The 21,579-nt window shown below is 31.6% G+C and overlaps 2 protein-coding genes across 6 annotated transcripts in view; one reads left to right on the forward strand and one right to left on the reverse strand.

Annotated features, from left to right (window-relative positions):
* LOC111706758 (uncharacterized) overlaps positions 1-21,579 on the reverse strand; it is a 44,782-nt gene that overhangs the window by 17,225 nt on the left and 5,978 nt on the right. The gene's annotated exons all lie outside the window — the stretch shown is intronic.
* LOC111706757 (uncharacterized) lies at positions 1,021-18,742 on the forward strand. Of its 5 annotated transcripts, none has more exons than XM_023479686.1 (11): positions 1,047-1,102; positions 1,596-1,686; positions 7,547-7,612; positions 7,714-7,843; positions 7,923-9,888; positions 10,117-10,238; positions 11,360-11,415; positions 12,815-12,933; positions 15,569-15,674; positions 16,944-17,039; positions 17,631-17,898. In XM_023479686.1, exons 3-11 carry the CDS (start codon positions 7,553-7,555, stop codon positions 17,727-17,729), a joined length of 2,754 nt encoding a protein of 917 aa, XP_023335454.1. In that variant the 5' UTR covers positions 1,047-1,102; positions 1,596-1,686; positions 7,547-7,552; the 3' UTR covers positions 17,730-17,898. The 5 variants fall into 5 exon arrangements, with proteins under 5 accessions (XP_023335453.1, XP_023335454.1, XP_023335452.1 ...); XM_023479684.1 differs by lacking the exons at positions 1,047-1,102; positions 1,596-1,686 and adding exons at positions 5,419-5,463; positions 18,223-18,742 and having other exon boundaries at positions 17,631-17,750; XM_023479683.1 differs by lacking the exons at positions 1,047-1,102; positions 1,596-1,686 and adding exons at positions 5,419-5,463; positions 18,237-18,742 and having other exon boundaries at positions 17,631-17,750.

A 21,579-nucleotide genomic window follows, 5' to 3' on the forward strand; every position in this document is an offset into this window, starting at 1 on the left:
GACAAATGTGTAATTTCTCGCCCGGGTTAAATGGGGTTGATTTGTTTCAAGATACATATTAAAACCATTTTTTAAACTGGTTAATTTAACAAGATTCTATTGGAATTGAATATAAAATGTATAAATTGATCAAAAGATTGTAATAAATATCGAGTTATTGTATTAAATATCGTGTGAACCTAAACTACGTTGTATACATTATTAATTATAATATCTATGCCCTAAATAACTACGTAACATGATTAAATATGTATTGTGATAACCTACACTTTTATATATCCACACTAATCTTAAATACGTACATTAAAACTTAAATTGCGCTGTAAACATGTATTGTGATAGCTTAACTATGTTATATCTACCCGCGCTAGTCCTGTAAATATGTACCTGAAACTTAAACTACTCTTTATATATTAATCAAAATGAAACTTGTAATTACATCTATTAACGTTAACTTCTTGTAACATAGATATCTAAATACAAATTAGTTGATATAGATATAGAACCTGATTTCTGTGAGATAGTAATTGTTCCTTGATTTAAAAAACGAGTTGAGGATCATGCCTATTGGTTATTGATATTGATAGTTTACAAGCTTGCGTCCCAATTGACATTGATAGCTTGTGAGATCGTGCCCATACAGATAGATTGTGTCTGGTTTGATATTGCTTGTAAAGTGAGATTGAGTTGTACCTGGATTATTACAGGTTTAAAAACCCTTCTGAAGTAGGGCATTTACTACAAGATTACATTGCATATTAGTAGCAGTCGAGTTTAATTTAAACTATTAAAATGCAGATTTAGCGCAGCGACATAGTTCACACTTACCCTTATCTTCTCATTTCTTCTATTTTATCCGTGTACAGGTTTTTCTGCTCAGATAAATTTTTTAAAATTTTCTGTTGATTTTAAATGTACATTTTATAGAATTTTAAGCCTTGATATAATGAATTCGCAAAATCCATTTAAACAGTTTTAGGAATGGTTTTATGAATATGGAAAACTTTCTATCAATTACCATGAAAATGTTGGTACATGAATATTTCAGATACAAAGATGCAGAATTGGTCCAATGTCACCTGAAAACTGATCATCGAAAAAAGTAAGTTAACACTTCTGTAAAATAGTTTTAAAAGGGACTATACACAAGTATTTTGAGAATAAATTACTTTCCGAGATAAAAATCACAATATCTTTCACAATATTGACCAGACACCGTTGTGAATCACACATGGCACGCTTTAAATAGAGGAACTCTTAATAATACGGCAGCAGTCTGTTTAAACTAGCCTCTCTTTGGAAGTTTCATTTTGTTGTATTCGTTGAAACTTTTAAAAACCTGTCATCGGTATTCATAGGATACAACTGACTTCTGATACTCTGACCAGCGCACTTCGCATAGCTACTGGCTATTATGGTTTTCGAAGTTAGTTTGTTTTCAAATATATAATTTTTTTCGGGCATAATTATGCCACTCTGATCAGCGGTCTTTTTCATGCAAATCATTCAGAATAGGACTCCTAAATTTTCCTCCAAAAAACAATCGAGAATTTTAGTTATTTTGATTAAATTATTAATTGATGGAAATATTTAAGGTATTTACTATTTCCAAGAAATATGATAGTTGCTGGAAAAAAGTTGAATAAGCGCACTGGTCAAGAGCTCCAAAGTGAAGAGTTTTGAAAGATACGTCATTCAACAACTTTTTCATAATCAATCTTTAAAGGGCCCGGGCACTCTAAAGAGAGCTTACTAAAGGGTCATTACTCATTATATGAATATATTATTTCCAGTGCTCATTTATTAAAAGAGTTACATCCCTTGATTCCTAAATATGAGGAACAATTTCCAATTTCCTTCAAAGTCTCTACTGCATAAATCCGCAAGTATCTTTAAAGAGAAATGGAAAGTCATTTGAAGATACATCATCAGTCCCTTTAAATAACAAGAACAGCTGTTTGCTTTTCATAATTTGAATGATATATCTTTGAACTTTTTAATACAATACTGTACTTGTTGATTTTTTTACATGGTGAGTATAAATAAAGTGATGTTCAAGGATATGTTACTGTTATATCATGTTATTTTTCTCTTTTTGAAAGCAATTGGTTTTTTATATTTGAATGCTTATTTACGACTTATTTTTTCAACTTGTTTTTTTGCATGACTAACTTTCTGTGACTGATTTCGATGCTTGTATAGTACTGTAACAAAGCTTAGTTAAGAGGATGTTTTTAAATGAGTTTTTTCTAACCAATCAGTTTTTATCCTCTTAAAGCAATTAAAAAACAAAATTGTTTAAGGCTTTAACAAAATGAGTACACAAATTTTGCTCTCTTGTGCTTCGTAATTGCTTTGAAAAGTTTTTCATCATGAAAACGTCGATATTTAAGAACATTTTATAGTATCTCTGATATTAATCAATTATCATATGATTCCATTAAATAACGTTTTAACCCGGATACATAAAATATATCCGGTGTTCTAATTAATCTTAATTAAAAATGCTTTTTATTCGCTTTCTATATGATCAATCAAATTTTCAGTTAGTTTTATGTTACGTGCACAAAAGCATTCAACTTATTTTGCAAAACTTTTGCAATTTGCTTACGGAATTGGTTTTAAAAAGTTATTTCAGTTTTGCAAAGGAACAAGTCTAAAATAACATTCAGACAGTATGCTTGATGACTATTCTTTCTTTTAATTCAAAGAATGTTATTCAAAATGTTTGTAGGATTTTAGTAAAAATAACAAAATCGTAAAATTAGATATTGTACATTTTTATATGTTTTATCTTTTTGGACATTCTAGCCCCGTGGCATTAATTTATCAATCCTGGAACTAATGACTTTTATTGATAAAATCGAAATCCAAAATCCTAATCTTATTCATAAAGTGAAAGAGCTGCATAACATAATTAACCTATTCAGAGCGAGACTCTAAAAAACTTGATTTGACGCTCTTGAAAGCAAAGGATTTTTTAGCAAGTTTGCATGCATTTTAAAGTGAGACAATGTGACGTAATATAAAATTTTGAAATATTAAAGTTAAGATGTACTTAATAGCGGCAAATTCAATTTGAATAATGAATTTATGCAACAGGGACAAAGATAATTGTCAGAATTTTACAATTAAATGACGACGAATGCTTCATCAAAATTACTCGAATGGAGTACACATGGGTAACTTAAATCTTTTAATGGAGGTCGCTTGAAGTTACCTTTTCAGCCCCCTTTTAAGTATATCAATACTAATATTCTGACACATTTCATAGTTTATGATTCTAGATTTTTCTGCATCATTGGCGTCAATCCAAAATAAATAAATGCAGGCCCGGGGGTCGAGGAGAAGGGGGGAATTTATTAAACATCTAACGTCATCAGTCGAATACTTGGGACTAAGTGCAAGGAAATGTTAAAGATGTTAAGATTTTTGATTTAACTTTTTTTGTTAATTGCAGATTTAATTTTTATTTTTTCATACTTCATCCAATATGCACAATAACAATAAAATAGATAGAACACAATTTGGCTTGTCAGCTTTTTCTTTCTTGCATCATTTAAAAAACTGTTTTAAATTTTTTTTTAAAGTGATCAAAAGAAGTGAAAAACAAGAAATTGAAATCAGATGAGAAAACAATTGTTTTTGTTTTGTTTCACTTCACATTTTTGGAATATTGATATGCTATGCATGAATAGAGTTGGGGGTTATGGTGGTGATGTGGATTATGGATATGCACGAATGAGTTTGAGGGTGGGGGTCGGAGGTTAGATTATTTATATCAAGGAATGGAGGAGCTGGAGGGGGGCTCAGTTTGTCGCATAATGGAGAAAAAATACGTGGAGAGTAAATGTACAAATTATGGTTTGATGAAATTGAATGTGTAATATGCAAACCAAAGACTGACAATTAATTAGGATTTTGACCTGTATGTTGTTAAAGACCCTGAAGATGCTGGCAAAAGGAGCTACAGGGTGTTTTAAGCACATGAAATCCCTCCCCACATTTCCAATTTACACATAATCGATGCTATTTCTCTATTGAAAATGCAGAAACAAAGTTATTTGGTCTTTTCTTTAAAGAAGATACATTTTCTTAATCCTGCTGAGAAGACTAAGATGAAGGGGGGGGGGGGTCTGGGATGAGAAATATTATGGTAAAAAGGCTAAGTGGCTTATTGTTGTAAGCTTGGTAAAATATAATTCTGACTTAAAGGTTAAATAAAATAAACATTTGGAAAAGTATTCAAGGAGGAATGGGGCTGATTTTGTGATTTAAAAGCGAACAAATTTTCAAAACAAATATATTAATACTAATAAAATGAAACTTAAGATCAAGAATTATTAATATCAGTAATATTAGCTTGGGAAACCGCCATCGCCTCGAAAATAAACGTTCTCTATAAAAGTCAACTCACTTAACTGTTAAACCAAGCTTAGAACATTCCAGTCTCTCATTTTACCTTGAAATACATAACCTTCTGGGGGAACAGTGGGTAAATTTTACCTTGAAATACATAACCTTCTGGGGGAACAGTGGGTAAATTTTACCTTGAAATACATAACCTTCTGGGGGAACAGTGGGTAAAGTTTACCTTGAAATACATAACCTTCTTTACCTTGAAATACATAACCTTCTGGGGGAACAGTGGGTAAAGTTTACCTTGAAATACATAACCTTCTGGGGGAAGAGTGGGTAAATTTTACCTTGAAATACATAACCATCTGGGGGAACAGTGGGTAAATTTTACCCACCTCCAAGAAATATCTCCAGTTCATATTTCAATGGCCCGGCCAGTTAATTTTAAAAATCTTGAACTTTAAATTAAAATCTATATATCTAAGAGTAAGTTATTAGTGCGCTAAGGATAAATTTTTTGGTAAGAAATCTTTATCTTACATAAGGGAATATAATATTGTCTGTAATTACATTACTCTAATGGCAATGTTCATAATAATGTTTAATAGATGACCTCTGGTTCTTTTTGAACACTGAACATCTGACGTCATCAGTTGTATACTAAAGTGGGGAGATTGCAATAATTTTTTTATTTTATTTTGTTTATTTATATCTGACGTCATTAGTCGGATATTAGAGTGGAAAGAATGCAATAAAAGATCTGAGTTTTTGCCACAAATTCAAATGTTCTAAAGCCAATATCTCTGCAACCGGTTGTTGTAAACCTTTGATATTTCAAACTTAGATTGTTTAATCTAACAAATTTCATAGTTTGAAATATTAAAGGTCTACTGCACTGGGTTGAAAAGATATAGGGGATTAGAAAACCAGAGTTTGTTACAAAGACTCAATTCCTTTGTTTATTTTGTTTAAAAACAGTTGTCTTCATACTATCCTCAGAGAATGGAATAATTGTTTATTTTATTTATTAAACATCTAACGTCATCAGTCGAATACTATAGTGGGAAGAATGCAATGGATTTGGACCGATCCAATCAAATATCAGTAAGCATTTTTTACTTAAGACTTGTTGTTTGTTTGATTACTAATATATGACGTCATCTTAACTTGAAACAAGAATCTTAATAGAAATTGTGTACATCATATTGATGAATAAATTAGAAACTAGTTTTATTGTAATGAAGAACAAAGACTGTGAGCAGGGACAGGCCGATTAGGGCCTGGTCTGGGCAAAGTACAATTGCGATTTACTAACTTCTGTTTCTTTACCTAAATTAGTTTAAAGGATCTGTAAGTAAAATTTCAGTGATTCTTCATGTAAAAATGTCGATCCCTGATTCACAACTACTTTTTTTTTAAAGCGTCGTCGTCTGCATGATCAAATATGAATTAATATCAATGTTTACAATTTGGACAACAAATTATTTTAAATAGTGTGATCTCTATTAAAGAAATTTGCTTTCTATACTACAGGAAAATGTATATGAGTTATCAAAATTAAACACTTTTAAACCTATAAAACGACAAAACCTTGTACAATTGCTTTGTTACATGTTCATCGGACTGTTTAAAGTCATAACATGAATCATAGAAGTCTTCTTTCTATTCCACAATGTTACTTTACTTCTTAACCAATATTCGTTTGTCCTGAAGACATTTTTAATCAGATAATATATACATATATACATTTCATCCTTTTCAGCAATATTGATAAATAATGTATTTTGAATAGTATTCATAATGTTAAAAAATATCAAGATTACAAAACTTTCATGATTAATGCAAATAATTATCTTAATACATTTTAGATTTTATAAAATCATTTACAAAAAAATACTCCTATCAATTTGAATTTTTAAAGATCAGACGTCTCAAAGGTTTAGTTTATCTAAGGTTACCTGTGTTTTTTTTAGACTGGATTAGGGTTAAGAAGGGGAAGGTTAAGAAAAATGCAATATCAGATTTTTTCATAAAAATTCGACTTGTATCAGATATTTAGTTTGTTAAGAACACTCCTTCTTAAACAGAGGGGGGACCTCTCCTCTTTGTATGCATTTGTAAAAATGTGTACAAATAAGTCCTTAGTGTAGAGGTACTTAGTAACCCACGTCATATAGGGTTAAGAAAAATGACGTTAAATACTGATTTCAGTGATATTTGTTAACCTTATTATCCCAGTTAGGTTTGTTAATTTATTTATTGATAGTATTGTCAACACTGTTTTCATCCAATCATCTAAGGCAACATGGTTAACCTTTTTTCAGTAGATTGTGCTTCAATAGATTGTGATAGAAGCAATATAAAGAAGAAAGCGGGGGGGGGGGGGGGTTAGCGAAAGAGCCCCCTCTCGAAGCTTTTTTCCTGAATTTATATTATCTTTTTCTAAATTTTGTTCCAATATGTTGAAAAACGCATTGAAAGTTTTGACACTGTGTGCTTACTGTTTAATCTCATTTGTTTTTTTAAGAATTAATCTTTAATTAATCTGACATTTTAATCTTTGAAAGTGGTTTTCTAACTTTTACTTTTACTTTTACTTATTAATCAAAAATTGGTTGACGCACACAAACCACATTTAGCCTTAATTTTCAAAAAAATATATTTAACTACTTGACTTACTAATTTTTGACTAATATTCAATCATTATTTATTGATATTTTTGTAATATTCAGCCAGAATTTCATAAATTTATATTTAAATTTTATTCTGGATTATTGATTATTGTAAAATATAATATTTTTTTCTTAGATTTATTTTAGGGTTTCTGTTTTGTTTTAGCGTGATTACTACTTAGTGTAACAATTGTATTAGAGAATTGTAAATTCCTTGGGCCAACCAAAATATACTGAAATGACAAAAAAAATGTTTTAAATATTACATATTACAATATACATTTGATTAAAAAGGTTTTTTTTCAAACCTTAAAAGAGGTTCAAAATTTAAAAGACTAAGAACAGATGATTACCAAAATCTAAACAATTCTTTTGAAGTGTATATGAAAATACGATTTTTTTTCAGTTACAAATAAAATGTCTATACTCATAAAACTATTTTGATAAGATCTACAATTCCTTCAGATTTTCTGTTAAAAAAATGTCTGTACAACATCTATAATTTTTGTATCTAGAGCACCATGAGTGGACCCATAGAAGAAGCGGCCAAAACCTGGCTCATAGAGCCTGCATATCAGAAGGTAAAAGTTAATAAATGTTGACATAAAGTCTGTGAACTTAAATTGAAAATCATTACAAAGGCAAAAAGATTTCATAATAAAATGGTTTTAAAATTGTTCAGATATTCAAGCATACCCTTGATGTCATTGAAGACTATGTGTGTTATGGTCTTATTGCTGTTGGGACAATAGCTTTATCTGTTCGTCTTCTTTCTACATTAGGCTCAGGAGATGTTAACTGTATGGTTTTGGGTAAGTTGTTCAAGCTGATATATTTTAAAGACAAATATTTTAAATTTATAAAAACATTTTTAGGCATTTAATTTTACAGGTGTTAGAAATGGTTCCAGTCCCGATCATGAATTAGGACCATACCCAAGTGGATCGGCAACTCCCCTTGTAGCATATGCAAACTTTAACCGAGCTTGTGTGGATGAATCAATGACGCAATTCATGCAAAGCTTACCCTACATTCTTCTTATGCAAGCCTTACTGATCATACTCATTGAGAAATTTCTGACCAAGCTTCCAAGAATATCTGGGAAAGTTGAGAGGTTCTATCTAACTATAGTAGAAGATTCACTTAATGGTCGTAACTCTGATGTGGCAGAAGATGTTTGTGATGAAAAGGCTAACAAAGAGGCAATTTCAAGAAAAAGGCAGCGTAATGAAGTTTGTAATTCGTTGAAGAGATCAAACACATTGTTCTTTACATATGTTATGAAAAATGTAATGGAGCAGCTACTGTTATGGGCATTCATACCAATCAATATCTATTTTGCCATTGATTCCTTGCCAAACCTAGAATCTTCAATCTGTATAATAGATGTTGGAGCTGACATGGGTCTGGGACTGCCAGGTGGTCAAGCTCATTTTCAGTGTGATGGAAAGAAAGTTTCTTTTTTCATAATCCTTCTCTATTTTAGTGTTGCTTTACAAGTGATTTGTCTGGTTTGCTCAACAGGTTCGTTGATATGGTGTCTTTTCTTCCGGGATATCACCAACTTGCTGAGAGATATTCAGGAGGTATCATCTGCTGAGGACTTTATCCTAATTGCTAAAGAGGGAAGAGACTTTATTTTCCTCTTTGATCTTTTAGCCCACACGTCAGGCATTGAATCAACTTTGAGAGTTCTAACCCATGCTGATCATACATTTCAGCAGATATGTCAACCAAGAATTAGAGCATCAGAAGCAGAATTTGTTAAGGTTAAGGAGGATCGTCTGAAAGTAGTTTGGCAAGCAGCAAGAATAGAGAAGTGGTGCAAGAGCAAGTCTACAACTGTCTCTGTAGATTCCTACGAGGTAACAATTTTCCCCGCAGAGACTAGTAGACACACAATCACTAAGATGGCAAAGGATGAATATGTTCTGGCCAATGATGATTATTACAGTGCAAGCTTTATTGACTTGAATGGAGGTAAAACTGAGTACATTGTAACAATAGCCTGTGTTATTGGAAAATCTAGAATGAAAGGAGAACGTATAATCACCACTCTTCTCCCTTATGGCCCTGAAAGACCACGCACAGGAGTTATCAAGTCAGTCACAACTACAGAACTTGAAATTCATTGGGAAAGCCCAAAGGGAGAATTTACCAAATATGTACTTTCAGTAGACCCATGCATGTCCTCTCTGTGTCTGGCCGCCCCTGAACTAAGAAAAATGTCAAGTCTTTCAAATATATCAGGGCTTACTGGACTAACCAACCTTTCATCAAACCAATCAGAGGCTGATTTCAACATATTCCCTGAATTTGAAATCAGTAAAGATGGCTGGGACAAAGAGCTGAGCTGCAAAGATACCTCTGCAAGCATCACAGGACTGTTTCCCGGAGAAGCATATCTTGTTGTCTTGAAAACTAAGACAGGTGACAATGAAACCAAAAAACCTCTGATAGATATAGGAATGACCCAACCTTTGCCTGTGCAATCACTAAGGGCAGAAGATGTTCAGGTAGACAAAGTTATCATCAAATGGAACGTCCCACGTCGAACATTGACGCTGAAAGCTTTTAACTTGTCTTGCATATCTAAAGATAACAAAATTTCAAGAGAATTTGGAATCAAAATGCTTAATGATTCCCTTCTCCACTCATTCTTAGTCGATAACCTTGCACCTGCTACTGAATTCACTGTTTCGGTCACATGTCTCTGTATCTATGAGCATCTGAAGACGGTCTCTACCAAAGAAGAAATCCAGTTCATAACCAAGCCCCTTCCACCCCAGAATTTAGTTCTTGAAAACCAGCAGTGCAACAGTTTTACCATCAAATGGGAGTCGGCAGTCATTTTAGGGTAATACAATTTTTTAAATGGAAAAGAAAGAAAATATCTTTGACTTGACTTGATTAAAAATTCCTTAACATCCATCTTATATTGTGCTTGAATGTTTTGCAGACTATGATTAACTATCCTAACTGGTAGTGTATAAGGATAACAATTGAAATTTTGAACAAATTATTTGCAATTTTCGAACAGTCCGATCTTCTTTAGTAAAATATCTTAACTATGTTTTCTGTACAGACAATCCAGCAAGTACAAGATAGGAATCCAGTCTCCAAGAATAGGTTACAGCAACTACATGGAAATACCTGCCGACAGAGATACATTTACCTTTTCTAAACTTCCAGATATTCAGGGAACAGGTAGAAATCTGTTTTTAAGGGACTGTAATTGTACTTCTAATGTACAGAGACCCTGATTGAGTCAACCCTGAAATGGTACTCTTTAAACATCTAAGAACAGGGTAGATAACATCTGTCCTAAAACAGTTACTGTCAATTTCGATCTTTCCTTGATTTTGAAATAGTCAATTTTTGGATAGAAAACCAAAATAATTCCATAATTTTTTCTCTAACAATGGTAAATAGGACCCATGTAACTTGCATTTGTAACTTTATATATAAATTAATCCGTTCAATCCCTTTATTATAATCTATTCATTGATTTTTTCTTTTCATCCTATTCATTACAATGAATCAAAATACTTTTGGGAAATAATTGAGAATCCTCTTCAATGGAATTGGAATTTATAGCTATTGTTTTTTATTTGAGTACTTCTTTCTGGAGTCTGGACACAACCTTTTTGAATTTTTATTGATGCATGTTTTTGAAAAAAACATTTTTTTCAAAAAATAAAACCAAATGTTTTATTGATTTAAAATTGATATGCATTTTGTATAAAGACAGCTTTTCAGAGATTTGAATAAGTTCTCATGAGGCTGGGATTACTTTTTTGTCTTGGTATTGTAATCCCTTGTTTACATTTCTAACATCTACTTACTACTCTCTTTAAAAGAATTCCTTTTCTTCTTAAACCAGGATTTACTGGAATTTTTAGAAGCTTTAAAGATTAAGTTTCAAATTTAGTCTGAGTATCTTTAGTCGACAAAGTAGACAAACCTACATTTTCAATTTTTACTCTAATTACAAATAAACCACAAAAAGAATGAGGTAGGAGAACTTCTGTGAATATTTTTTTTAATTTGATTTATTTCAGATAAAAATATGAATGTATTTTTACTATGTTCATTTGTTTAAAGCAAAGTTTGGAACTGCAAATTCTTGCCGAAAATTCTAATTTTGGAATCCCTATTTCTTAAACAACTGCTAGATGAAGTATTTAAAATTTTAAGTGTTTTAAATATAAAAAATATAAATATAGTGGGGAGATCAGTTCCTATTTCAACATTAAAGAGATTTAAGATTTATTTCAAATATTAAATTAAAAAAAACTAAAAAGGTATGATTTATTATATGTGTTTAGGTGAAGTTTATACAGTGCAGGTTATTTGCTCCCTAATGGTGGATTCAGGTGAAGAGGTGAAAATCATTTTTTTTACATTTTATTTGTATTTTTCAAAACGTTATTTTTATTTATTTAAAATTTTTATTTTTTAATTGTATCGCTAAATGCTTTAAAGATTTCAGAGTGGTTACTGTCTTCTTATTTCAACTTTTCTCGTTAAATTTTCTCGATAAACTTTTGGATGGCCTTTCTAGGTATCAGAGTTATTGTTGAAATAATAATCAAGATTAAAATGTTAAAAATGAAATGGATTATTTTTTGTTCTGAGATGTTGAATGGGACAACCAGCTGAACAATCTATGGGGGGGGGGGCGAAATTTGCCCCCCTTTAGATACTATTAGGGGGGGGGGCAAAATTTGAACAGTAAATTCAAAACATTTGGCTTCTTGGATATCAGGTATAAGTATAAGATACTTTAAAGGTACACATACAATCCAGATACCTTGCATGTACTATACCTTATCTCTCCTTCAAACAAAACTAGCAGAAAAAAACACATTTTTTAAAAAAATCGACATTTTATCATACATTTTGAAAATGAAAAACTCAACTTAAACTTAAATTCTATTAGATGAAAAAAGGACAAAGGTCCAGAAAAAAATTATGATATATAAAAATTTCTGTTTTGAACAAATTGTGAGCTATATAATAAAGCTCTTCGTTCATGTCATATGTTTGCTATGGCTGGCCAAATGGCTGAATTAAATGGGCTAAATTTTAGTGAGGAAACTCGTGGATACCCTTGGGGATGACAGAAGCTGAATAAATTATAAGATATTGTTTTAATTCGATTTTTAAAATTCCAAGGGCCGCCTGGCACTTAAGCTAGCTTGTAATAAAAAGAAAAATTACAAAACGGCGGTGCAATGAATAAAGTAAATTAAATCCAAATTTAAAAAAGCTAAAAATGGTCTTTAACTACCTCCAAATTGAAGCCTTTGTGGCTTAGCAGTTAAAAATAATTGTTTTACTTCACTATTCCTGATAGCGCCCATCCAATTAGGATGAATGTGCATTCTAAAAAGATTTTTTATTCCGACTTCTGTCATGGTGGTTCTAGACCACGTATGCAATCTTCTCAGTGCACTGAATAAACAGCAAACTAATTTTTTTATGTGAAAGCTCTGAGTTCTAGGGGGGGCTACGTTCTTCCCTTACAGGTCTGGGGGGGGCACTGTCACTTCCACCTTGCCCCCCCTGTATATGCCCTTGCTGCCAAAAGTTCTTTTTATACATAAAATAAATTGTTTATTTGTATCAAAACATGACAGGGTTTTTCCTCTTTTGGGTAAAATATAAAGAAACAAAGTTACTTCAAACAACAGGTTTTATATCCATTAAACCGGTTGAATTAAAATAATTCTTCAATCCGTATCCTTGTGGTTTTTTTTACATTTTTTCATGCTATTTAGGTTGACTCTGACCCCCTGGTGGGTGAATACAGTACTAAACCCCTTGCTCCAACTAATCTAAGTGTGGCACTAGGAACAAATGAAGTTCAATGGACTAAATCGCCGACACCAAATGTCAGGTAAAAGTTTATTGCACTATTTAATGGGCACCTCTTTAATACACATGAGTCTCTTATATTCTTTATTTCTGGTACAGCGATACAGAGCTAGGACCCGAAATTAAGAATATAAGAGACTCATGTGCATTAAAGAGGTGCGAAATGGAGAATTGATGTTGCCCCATCATGTTAATAGCTGAACAATACCTGTGGATCTAGGTATCGTATCTAGGGAAACATCATTTCCTGTTAAAAATCTCAAATTTTAATAATCATAATTGATACTGATTATGGATATTTTTTGACGATTAAAACAAAGGCTTATTTATACACTGAAAATATCAACTGACGAATTTGAATGCATCATATTAATATAACCTGATTCAGGTTCAAACCAGAATTTAATCGACTCGCAAAAAGATAATGAATTAAACTTATTTAAAAATTAATCATTTCATAACTGTTGCTAGCTCAACATGTAATAAATGCCGTACTCCTAAAAGCTCTTCCCCTAAACTGTGTTAGTCCAGGCACAAACAGGAACTGCTATCCATTTCAACCAGGACACAACCCGCCTGGCTCTAAATATCCCACTGGGACACAAGCCTAGCTTATCAATATAGCTACCACTCAAGCTCTAAGCCACACAGGGAAACACGCGTAGCTATAAACCAAGCTATTTCTCTTACTCTGAATGCCCCCTAAGGACACAAGAGTAGCTATCATACAAGCTATTAATCAAGCTCTAAATACCACACAAGGACACAAGCATTGGCTACTTATCCAGCCCTTAAGTGATTTCTACCTTATAACGAGGTATGATCTCAACGGGGTATGACTACTCTACCCTGTAATCAAAGCGGAGTTCTGATTATAACTGATCTCTATTTAGAAAATCTATGTTACATGATAAGTTCAACATAATTACGTAGGAATACAATCTAATTACAATACATAGCTAGTATAGTTGTATTACAAGTTTTTTATTACAAACGTATGTACTTCATTTCATTTATATTTAGTTGACAGTGGCGTAAAATAAGGGAGGTTAAATCCTCGTTTAGAAACTTGATCTCCATTCTCTAAATAAATTTTACCAACAAATCTATTTTATAATATAGTAGCGCACGTGCACTCGTGCACTATATGTCAAATTAGGTATAAAGCTCTTGGGGTTGGGGGGTGGAAAATTAATGTTAAAAGATCAAATTATCAAGAATTAAATTTTAAAAAGTAAGACATTTCTCTTTTATTCAGTGGAATTAAAATATACATTTATATATATAATATATGAACAATGATTGAAATAAATCCAGTTTTTTACAGAATAAATGTAGATAGTCAATGTAATCAGTTATACATCATAAAGGTGTCCAATAGAGACTTAGGAAAAACGGTCTCACTCATCAGTTTAACATTTAGTTGGATTTTGAGAAACATAAGTTTCAAAAGCAGTATAAAAATAAATAAATTAAATTATATATAAATAAAATGTATTAATTAAGTCAGGTGAAAGCTGAAGGTGGCAAAGGAAGCCTTATATTTGATAAAGTTTGCAGAAATGATTGGGAAATTGAAATGAAACCTAGNTGCAATGTAAACACTAGATCCCAGAAAATCCTTTTTTACGCCCCTCTTAGTTAAATTGTAAAAAGTATGCACAATCCAAAACTAACCCAAAATAGAACTAATCTAAACTTTTGAATTAGAAACATTAATCCGCTTTTACACTGGAATGGGTTTAATCTTGAGTTGAATTAATATTTTTTGTTCTCAGAAAGAGATAAGTTTCTTTATTTTACTTGAAAGTTCTTTTAGTTTGTGTTTCTTTAAGAAATTTAGACTTTAGAGGTTTATAAGATACCAACAATAGAAAAGCAAACTCCTTTTTCACATTTCCAAAAAATCTAATCAATTTAAAATTAGTTATAAAAAACTAAACTTAACTGAACATGTTGTATTTTGCTTGGTTAAATGAGTGTATTTTATTCCAAGAACATTTCTATAGGCTTTTTATATTTAAACAACATTTCTATAGGCTTATTATATTCCAAGAACATTTCTATAGGCTTATTATATTCCAAGAACATTTCTATAGGCTTATTATTTCTATAGGCTTTTTAAACGATTTTAATAAGATAATATTTTATTCTTTTTTGACCTTCGAATAGCCTTTTGATTTTTACCAGGAACAGACAAGTTGATTATTTTTTAACTAGTTTATTAACAGCTAGCTTGGGAACCCAGCACTACCAAGGTTACTAAAAGTTATTTTATCGTGTCAGGGTGATAAGGATTGGAGGGTTTGATGGAATAGTTTAAAAAATGTGTAAATACTTCTGAAAATATAAACCCAGTTGTTTAAGTGGAATTTACTCTGGATTTCAAAGTTATTTGTGGATTTGATTTTTCACTAGTTAGCATTTCATTGTTTTAATTTTCCTTTGTCGGGGTTAAAAGGTAGAGTGGGAGAAATTTTTGGTTTGGATTTGGGGCTGCGCCGGGCAGGGGGGGGGGTGTAAAGAGATAGGTTTATGGTCAACAATAGTATATTCTAATATATACTATATTTTTTGTTACTAATAGATCATTGAATAGTATATTCTAATATAATACTACAATGAATAATATATCCTAATATTTATTATATATTTAGTTACTACAAGATCAGGTACCGAGCAGCAGAAGAGGGATCACAAGCTCAGGAAACATTACTTGAAAGCTCACCTATGGATAGAGAGCCTTGTAAACTTATTCTCCAGGTATATCTAGATCTTGTAAATCTTCAGGTATATTTAGAACTTGTAAACGTATTCTACAGGTATACCTAGATCTTGTAAACTTATTCTCCAGGTATATCTAGATCTTGTAAACTTGTTTTGCAGGAATAAATTGATACTTACTTATTATGTGAAGTTTCTGTTAAAGTGATTTCAAGTGACCCATAATTTTCAGAGTTAAAATTACATTCCTGAATCATGATTATTGGACCCCTCTGAGTGACAAATATTTGAGTTTTTCCATCCCAAATAGAGTTACGTTCTGTCAATTTCTTTCTAGATAAGCCTTTTTAATAGAGACAACGCAGGGAGTTAGGAATAGAAGGGAGATATAACTGACGCGGTTTGCCCTACCATATGATGAGTGCTTAATAGATGGGTACTCCATTTGTATAAGAAATATTTGTCTGATGTACAATTGCCGCGTATACAAAAACCTATTTTGAATATTTCTTATACAAATGGAGTACCCGTCTGCAAAGCACGCATAATCAAATAACCGCGTCAGTCATATCTCCCTTCTATTCCTAACTCCTTGAGACAATGTAATTGCTAATTTTCAGTTGCGAATCTGTCAATAAACACATTTTGTGTAGGTTTAATCAAAATTATGTCTACAGTCCCTAACTGCATTTAAAATAAATAAGCCACCGTTTTGATATATATAATGTCCATTGTTCAATACCTTTTTCTGGTATGCTTGTTTTTAAACCCTCAGGAACCTTTAGAAACACCAGTTAGGAAGATTGCAGATTTTTAATAATAAAAAACATAACTATGTTTAAGCCCTCGACAGCCTCTGCTATGTTAATAAAGGTGTTGTTTAAAAACTTTTTTGAAAAGAATTCATAATTAATTTCTACTAAACGTTTGCTTTAAAGATTATATAATCTTCGCTAAAGAAATTGCGAACGTTTGTCATTAATATTAATGTTTATTTTCATTTTAGTGTCATCTCCAAGGATTCCAAATGAAAATAATCAGTTTTCAAAATAATAAACATTGATAACTAATTCTTACTTCTGAAAAAGCTTTCAAGGGTACAGTTGTGAATTGGGCATTGTCATCTTTGCATTGAGGGTCACTTGAAATTAAGCTTACAACAGTCATGAGGCAATCAACCAATAAAACCTATGTGTCAATTGCCTAATTGCAAAACTGTTAGCTAATTAAAACTATTTTGGGCTATTTTTGTCCAAAATTGAGTTTAAACTGATTTTCTTTCTTTCATGGTTCACTTTTGTTTGGCAGGGATTAGAGCCTGATGTGGTATACAAGGTGAATGTTTACGCTGTAGTGGAGAATGAAGGTCAACCAACAGTAGAGAGTAAAGAGCTTCATGAAAAGGTAAATAATGAAGAAAAAACGTTATTCGAAAAATTTGCAGTGTTGCCCACTAAACATGAACATGATAAGTGAGAGACGGCTCAAACAGTGTTTTAAAAACTCATTGGATTTTAATAATGGAAAGTTATCACAGACAAACTGGAAAAAAAAAGAAAAAACATTTCGGAAACATTATTTCTTGAAAGTTCTTTTGATTGGAAATATTAAAAGGTTGTCTTTTATGGTTTTAGAAATAAAACAGTCTCTCAGGAATAAAATAATTATACTTAGGAAAAAATTGAAAAGATTGACTCCATTCCAGTTTTAAGTTTTGGTTAAATTTTACAGACTATAAGATTAAATTAATATTGAAATTGAAGACAAGAGGAGATCAAGCATCGATTTAAAAACCTTTAATCCCAATAGAGTTTCAGTTCTGAATTTTCACTTGTGGTTTTACCTCAAATATTTAAGTACTTTCCCTCCATCTTTTTTACAGCCGTTTCTTCTTCATTTGATATATGTAGAAGGAATTGATGTGGTATAGAGCATGGAAGTGGGATTATTTTTTTTTAATCAAAGACGACAGTTAAAGAGGTGCATAATGTTCAGGTGATGTTAACAGGCGGAGAGTTGGTTCTTTACAGTGATATTGAAGACGCGAGATCAGACATCTCATGCAGATCCAGGAAACATTCAGAATTATTATAATGCCTTGATTTAAAGAGACTGGTGGTTTAAAATGACATGAACGAGAGTAAAAATTTAATATTAGCGCTTAATTTTCTTAGAATAATGATTTTTCATGAAACACGTCTTCTGTTAAATGGGAATGGGACTGTGCCCTTTGCACCCCCCCCCCCCCTTCAAACCACCAGCCCCCTCTCTTGTAACAGAGATCAAGTTCTATCCCATCTCTCTATTTATTTTTTACCAATTCATTCATTGATACGTAGATACGTTGATACGTAGATACTTTGATATATTGATATGTTGATACGTTGATATGTTGATATGTAGATACCTTTATATGTAGATATGTTGATACATAGATACGTTGATACATTGATACATTGACACGTTGATATGTAGAGATACGTTGATATGTAGATACGTAGAAACGTAGATTCCTTGATACGTAGGTACGTTGATACGTTTATTCGTTGATATGTTGATACGAATATACAAATACAGTCTCTTTAAGTTTAACAATTTTAGAATATAAACACATCGATTTTGTAGATGTTCATTATAGCTATAGTCTTGGTTTTGTTTTAAAAGCCTTTCGGACTAAGAAACCATTATTTTATTAAAGTATTGAGTTTTAAACAAGGACTTAGTAAATATTGCATTTAAACAGTACAGTTCACGAAAGTTTAGAATAGTATAGCTTACAGTAAAGCGCCTAGTTCATATCTTTTCACTCGATGAAAATAACGCTCTAATTATCCGCAACTCATGTATTACTACAAAAATCATGGTTTTTTAAAAACAAAGTTTGTTCCCAAAACTTTTTTGTAGGGAGGGGGGGGGGGGGGGGTTCTATTTTCATGGTAACACACAATACATGAGTTTTCAGAGACAACGATAACATTGTTTCTTTCATTACTCAATTTTAAAAAAGGCCTCAAAAAGACTATATTCATGGCAGAATACTTATTTAATCTTTACAGTCTTATTTTTTGTGAGTGACCCTGTGTTATTTTCTTTATTATTTCAAAACAGCATTATTTAATTGTATATTTTATGTAAAAGCGTTACTAGTGTTATATTGTAATATTTATTTATTTATTTTTAGATAGAATTTAATAAACGTTTTTTTAGTTCGTTTTTAGATAGCTTTTCATATTAACCATATATATGTAACACATATAGTTTTATAATTTTATAGGATCCTAGTGCCCGTTTTTGAAACACTTTTAATGTTAAACATTGTTTCATCTTGATAATTGGTTACAGTTTTTACCCTTTTCTCTGAAGCGTTCTAATTTTCACCACTTTCACCTTGAAATTGTATTTTACATTTTAAAAAATTGGAAGTAAGAAAATATGTCTCATGTTAATATTGTTTGTGTTGCATGTTTTTTTCCCATGGAATATTTCAGGCGATTTTTAATGTTTGCTTGCAATAAAAGGTAAAAAGAACATTTTCGCGTTTTTCTTGCTTGAAATATTAAAATACTTCAAGCTCGAGTTAAGTTTAAATTCTCATCTTTTTATCAAAAATTAATTGAGACTAAATTTTAATAGGAATAGTTTACCTGCTTATCAATGTATTAGAGGCTCCAGTAAATCTCAAAATAAAGGACATTCAATTTTGTAAATGCATTTTAGGGAAGAGGGTTACGGGGTCGTGTGAAACTGATGAAGGTATTTTTCTTTAATTTATGTGAAGTTAAAGCCAATAAATTTATTCAAGCAGAGGATTCGAATTATTCTTATTTAATTTATATTTTTAATTGCTGAAAAATACTCGACAACCCCGAAAATCTTAGAAAACTTTAGAAATGAAAGATGAAACAATGTTTTGATATGGTACACTGAATTTCCATAGGACAGGAATATCCAAGCATTTAAAAATACACTTCAGTCATTTCTCTATAGGTAAGTTTACATATAGAAAACGATACACTGCATGAAGATATATTGTGTTAACATTCTTAAAAGAGGAAAGAACGGTTCTGTTCTAAGGCCATAACTAATTAAGAAAGTAAGTAGTAAGTAATTATTTATTGCTGACACCCTTTATGTTTCATTGTTTTTTTGGTTTTCTTCGATTCTTTTGCAAAAGTTGGTGTGTTTACAGAACAAACATTGCTTCTGCCTACAAATGAATTCAGCTTAAAGGGAGTGACCGGCAATGTATGGTGATTGAACTAAATATGTAGTATTGTGGACGAATTTTTAAGGATTTATTTGAAACATATAAAACGTTTAATTCTACGACGTATATTTACCGAGTTTGAGCGCAAAGTCGACGTTCAAACTCATGAATTTGGGTGGATACGTTTTCAGAATCGGTTATCGGAAATAAGCAATCTTATTCAATTATTAGTTTCTATAATCTCATTCTTCACAAATATTTTCTGCAGATTTTATGGAATTTTAATTGAACAAAAGACATTTGAAGAATTTGTAAAAATCTGCGAATAAATTCATAGAAAATAAAAAATTCAATAAAATAATGAAAACAACACAATTTTGATTCTAACATTGATTTTTTGACAAATTTCTTTTGAGAAATATGTCCCTAAACATCTAATTAGTTTACTGTATAATTTTTACTTTATTTTTCGTCGTTGTAATTAATTTTAAAAAACGATTCTTAAAACGTACCCACCCAAATTCAAAATTGTGAACGTCGACGTTGGCGCCGTGACAAACTCCTGAAAGACAAACTCTGGAGAGACAAACTCCTGAAAAGACAAACTCCTGAAAGACAAACTGCTGACGAGACAAACTCCTGACGAGACAAACTCTTGAAAATAAAAAATTCTGAAATACAAACTCCATAATATCAAATTTAAAAAAAATGTTTCATGATTTATATTTAATCTAGCCGCAGCGCTCGGCCCAGAAAGTGTCTTAACTAACCTAACCCATGGCCGCAGCGCTCGGCCCACTAGCCTGTCCTAGCCACAGCGCTCGGCCCAGAAAGTGTCTCAACCTAACCTAACCCTAAATAATAATAAATTTTCTGGTTATTCTGATCATTGTAATACTTTGCTGCTAGAAGCATATTCAAATTACTAAAGATTGAGAATTTTTTATAGAATATTTGCGGATTTTTCTTCTAAAGTTTATGAATTTTATCAAATTTCATTCAGAGAAAAGTTTCATAATTTCAGGAGTTTGTCTTTCAGGAGTTTGTCTCGTCAGGAGTTTGTCTCGTCAGGAGTTTGTCTTTCAGGAGTTTGTCTTTCCGGAGTTTGTCTTTCAGGAGTTTGTCTTTCAGGAGTTTGTCACGGCACCGTCGACGTTGCACACAAACTCAGTAATTATACATCGTGGAAACTTTTATATGTCTCAAATAAATCCTACAATACTGTATACTCAGTTCAACCACCATACATTAGTAAATAGATTATTAGTTGAAAGTTTAGAAAAATATATTAAGATACTCCCAAGAGTTACAACTTTTTTGTTTCATTATTGTAAATACCCAAGGGCCTCACCTGAGCTCCTGGAGGGGGGGGGGGGCCCCCCCCCCCCCCCCCCCCTTACTAAGGAAATTTATGTTATGAAATAAAAGCTCCAACGGATGAAAGACACAACAAAAATATAATTGAATAAATGACCTGAAATACCCGTTAAAATTGTTTTCTATCTTACTATTTATACTAATGCCTGCAAAATTACAGATAGAAAGTGTAAGAACTTGAGTTTACAGATATGAAGTAGGAGAACTTGAGTTTACAGATAGAAAGTAGGAGAACTGGATTTAACAGATGGAAAGTAGGAGAGAACTAGATTTTACAGATAGAAAGTAGGAGAACGTTGGAGTTAACAGGTATAAAGTGGGAGATTTGTAATTTATAGATATAAAGTAGAAGAAGTAGAG

Source organism: Eurytemora carolleeae, unplaced genomic scaffold (assembly GCF_000591075.1).
Source record: "Eurytemora carolleeae unplaced genomic scaffold, Eaff_2.0 scaffold655, whole genome shotgun sequence".
NCBI classification, from domain to species: Eukaryota; Metazoa; Arthropoda; class Copepoda; order Calanoida; family Temoridae; genus Eurytemora; species Eurytemora carolleeae.

Excerpts from the sequence above, each read along its gene's own strand:
- LOC111706757 (XM_023479684.1), top strand. The coding sequence starts at position 5,434 with ATGGATTTGGACCGATCCAATCAAATATCA. Across the intron at positions 7,613-7,713 it reads TAGAGCCTGCATATCAGAAG|ATATTCAAGCATACCCTTGA; the intron begins GTAAAAGTTAAT and ends AAAATTGTTCAG. Across the intron at positions 15,675-16,943 it reads CTTGTAAACTTATTCTCCAG|GGATTAGAGCCTGATGTGGT; the intron begins GTATATCTAGAT and ends TTTGTTTGGCAG.